This window comes from Otolemur garnettii, unplaced genomic scaffold (genome assembly GCF_000181295.1).
Source record: "Otolemur garnettii isolate 467f Iridium unplaced genomic scaffold, OtoGar3 scaffold00044, whole genome shotgun sequence".
Lineage (NCBI taxonomy): Eukaryota > Metazoa > Chordata > Mammalia > Primates > Galagidae > Otolemur > Otolemur garnettii.
This window is the reverse complement of record NW_003852439.1, coordinates 10870056-10873094: the sequence shown is the minus strand read 5'-3', so window position 1 is coordinate 10873094 and position 3039 is coordinate 10870056. Positions and strand designations below refer to the sequence as shown.

The 3039-nt window shown below is 50.2% G+C and overlaps 1 protein-coding gene across 2 annotated transcripts in view; it reads right to left on the bottom strand.

Moving 5' to 3' along the window:
• The window catches only part of DNAJA3 (DnaJ heat shock protein family (Hsp40) member A3), a 35774-nt gene extending 34281 nt beyond the window's left edge, over positions 1 to 1493 (bottom strand). The window contains exon 1 of one of the 2 annotated variants that reach the window (XM_003790941.3): positions 1142 to 1493. In XM_003790941.3, the coding sequence (XP_003790989.1) occupies positions 1142 to 1352 (211 nt within the window). In that variant the 5' untranslated portion in view covers positions 1353 to 1493. The remainder of the gene's footprint in view (positions 1 to 1141) is intronic. The other variant, XM_012805806.2, reaches the window with a different exon arrangement.
• Between the last annotated feature and the right edge of the window lie 1546 nt (positions 1494 to 3039).

Sequence of the window (3039 nt, the reverse complement as noted above, 5' to 3'; positions counted from 1 at the left end):
CCCAAGTAGCTGGGACTACAGGAACCCACCACAGCGCCCGGCCATTTTTTGGTTGCAGCCATCATTGTTGTTTGGCGGGCCCGGGCTGGGGATTCAAACCCGCCACCTTAGGTGTATGTGGCTGGCGCCTTAGCCGCTTGAGCCACAGGCGCCAAGCCAGCATAAGATAACTTTAAACACTTCAAGGCTTAATATATAATTCAATATCACCTCCAGCAATTAAAAGCTACTTGGGAGGCTGAGGCAAAAGTATCTCTTAAGCCCAAGAGTTAAAGTTTGTTGTGAGCCATGAAGCCACAGCACTCTACTGTGGGGGACAAAGTGAGACTCTGTCTCCAAAAAAAAAGAAAAAAGGCAGCAGATCTCAAACCGAGAGTATACCACTTTGTGACATTCTGTAAGTTGTTCAACGTCTACGCCTCAGTTTCTGTATAAAACGGAGTTAACAACAGTAACTTTCATGTGAAAATGTGATGTACAGAAATAAACCTTGCCTGGCAAATAGTAAGTGCACGATAAAGGTTAGACTGTGCTATTATTACAAACACAAATTTAAGGACTTCTAAAGAAGACTAACTGTGCCCTTCAACTTGTGCCATGTGGTGGAATGATAGCACCGATGTGAGATAACTTATCTACTTTATGACCTTGGGATGGTCAAATTCTCTGTCAGATCCTCAGTTTCCTACTCTTTAAAAATAGGGATAGACCGTGGGTGACATTTGGTCATCTGTGCTAGATGACCAAATAGGGATAATGCTGGCATCTTGCAAGGTTTTTGTCACCATCAAGTAAGACAAGGCACATAGCGCCTAGCACTCACCGAAAGCAGTTACTTCTTTTAAACTACAGCCTACAAGGTAGTGAAATGGGAAATGAACAGGACAAAACAGAAGCAGCCTCCAAAAATGGTAAGAGGTGAAGGTTCATGGCCTATGGAGCGTTTCACCACCGCAGCCGGAGGCTCCATGCAGCTCTCCCTCACTTGACGGCTTCTGAGTAGCCGCTTGGCCCTGTCTGCTGCTTGCCTGTCTCTCCAGCACTTCCACATCTGGGTAGGAAGACACTCTCCAGCCGCCACCCCGTAGCAATAGCCAGATCGATGAGTCACTTTTTTCTATGCCCTGAAGACTACCCTCACCTGCGAGGCTGACGCTGGGTCTCAATGTCAGCAGCGCCCGAGGTCCACGAGCGCCCAGGGAAGGCGCGAAGGCAGTGACGCTCAGCTTACGGACCAGGGACGCCCCCACCACGCGCTCCCTGAGCAGCCGGGCCCCTTTCCCCGCTGCAGCCGGCAGCCGGGGGGTCCCCACTGCCACCAGCAACCAGCGTGTAGACCACTGCGCCGCCATCTTGGCCCGGGGACACTGCGCCTGCGCTGCCTTGCTCCCGATGGCCTCGCGAGCCAAGGGGCGCGCGCGCCGAGACGCAAGCGTTGCGCACGCGCAAGCTGCAAGTAACACGCCTTCCTGGCAGACATCGCCCACACCGGGTTTGCTCCGAAAAGTGCCGTTAGGTAGACTTGCCCTGGAAAAGTTCTCCATTCTGTGCTAGATGACCAAAAACTGGACCTCATCCGTTGGAGGACGTGGTTGAGCGTAGCCGAACGTAACTGTCAAGGGATGTGACTACAACTCCCAGCGTGCAGTGCGGCCGTCAATCTCGCCTCTCCCAGAGTGCAGCTCGCGTTCCTTCCTTGTAACCCTGAGACTCATATTTGATTGCGGGCGCTTTCGTGGTCCTGCCCTCTGGCGTGCTGCGGACTGCTTCCGTTCGCGGTCCGGAAGACTAGGCATAAACTCACTCTCTCAAGCTGGTTTCTTCCCCTCTGCCGAGTATGACTGTTATCGCTCAGCTTTCTGCTTAAGTGTATTAGCCTTTTCGAAATCTGCCATGAGCCGGGCGCCGTGGCTCACGCCTGTAATCCCAGCCCTTGGAAGGCCGAAGCGAGTGGATTGAGCTCACAGGTTTGAGGCCAGCCTTATCCAGAGCGATACCGTGCGATACCTAAAAATAACCAGGCGTTGTGGTGGGCGCCTGTACTCCCAGCTACTCAGGAGGCTGAGGCAAGAGAATCGCTTTGAGCCCAGGAGTTGGAGGTTGCTGTGAGCGATGACGCTACAGGACTCTAAAGGCGACAGAGTGAGACTCCGTCTCAAAAAAATAAAAAAGAAAGAAAGAAACCTGTAATGAACAGCACCATGGTGCTGGTTCAGAACGTGAGCCGAGCTCCCCCAAAACTAATTTAGTCAACCGTGTGAGTATGCAATGGTGAATACGAGTATATATATGCAATCTCAGCTCTTGCGGGAGACAGGCTTATTAGCAACTGTTAAATGCTATGATAGGTATGAAATGTTAAAGATGAAACAGAGTCATGCCGTTTTTCTGAAGGTGAAGGAGGAGGTGGAGTGTCGAGGCTTCTGAGTGGTAACATTCGAGTTGGACTTTGATGAAAAGTGCATCTGCTAGGGGTAGAGTATTCCAGAACTTAAAAAGCAAATACATAGAGAGGTGGACGTATTTGCCCTGTTTAAGACCTGTTTGTTAAGTTTAGGGTGTGTGTCTAGAGATTTCGCCAGGAAGGTAAATCTGGCCTGGTAAATCTTGCAGAAGAAAGTTAACTTTCACACTTCCATCACCACCACTATCTCAAGCAGTAAGGAAGGGAAGCTGATGGTTCTTGGACGGGTTTTTACATGATCAGTGCTCCTCCCCCTGCACCCACCCGCAAAACCCAGCATTGTACAACAATTTTTGTGAACGAGGATATTAATCTGGGTAGATATCTGTAGCTTTCCTCAATCAAATTCTCTAATGCTCTGAGACTGGAAGTCCAATGAAGAACAGTTATCAGGCTATTATAAAACGCAAGTAATATTACTTGTTGAAGAGAGTTTAGACTAGGGAAAGGAAAGGACCAAAGTGAATATGGGGCTCGGCGCCTGTGGCTCAAGCGGCTAAGGCGCCAGCCACATACACCTAAGGTGGCGGGTTCGAATCCAGCCCCGGCCTGCCAAACAACAATAATGGCTGCAA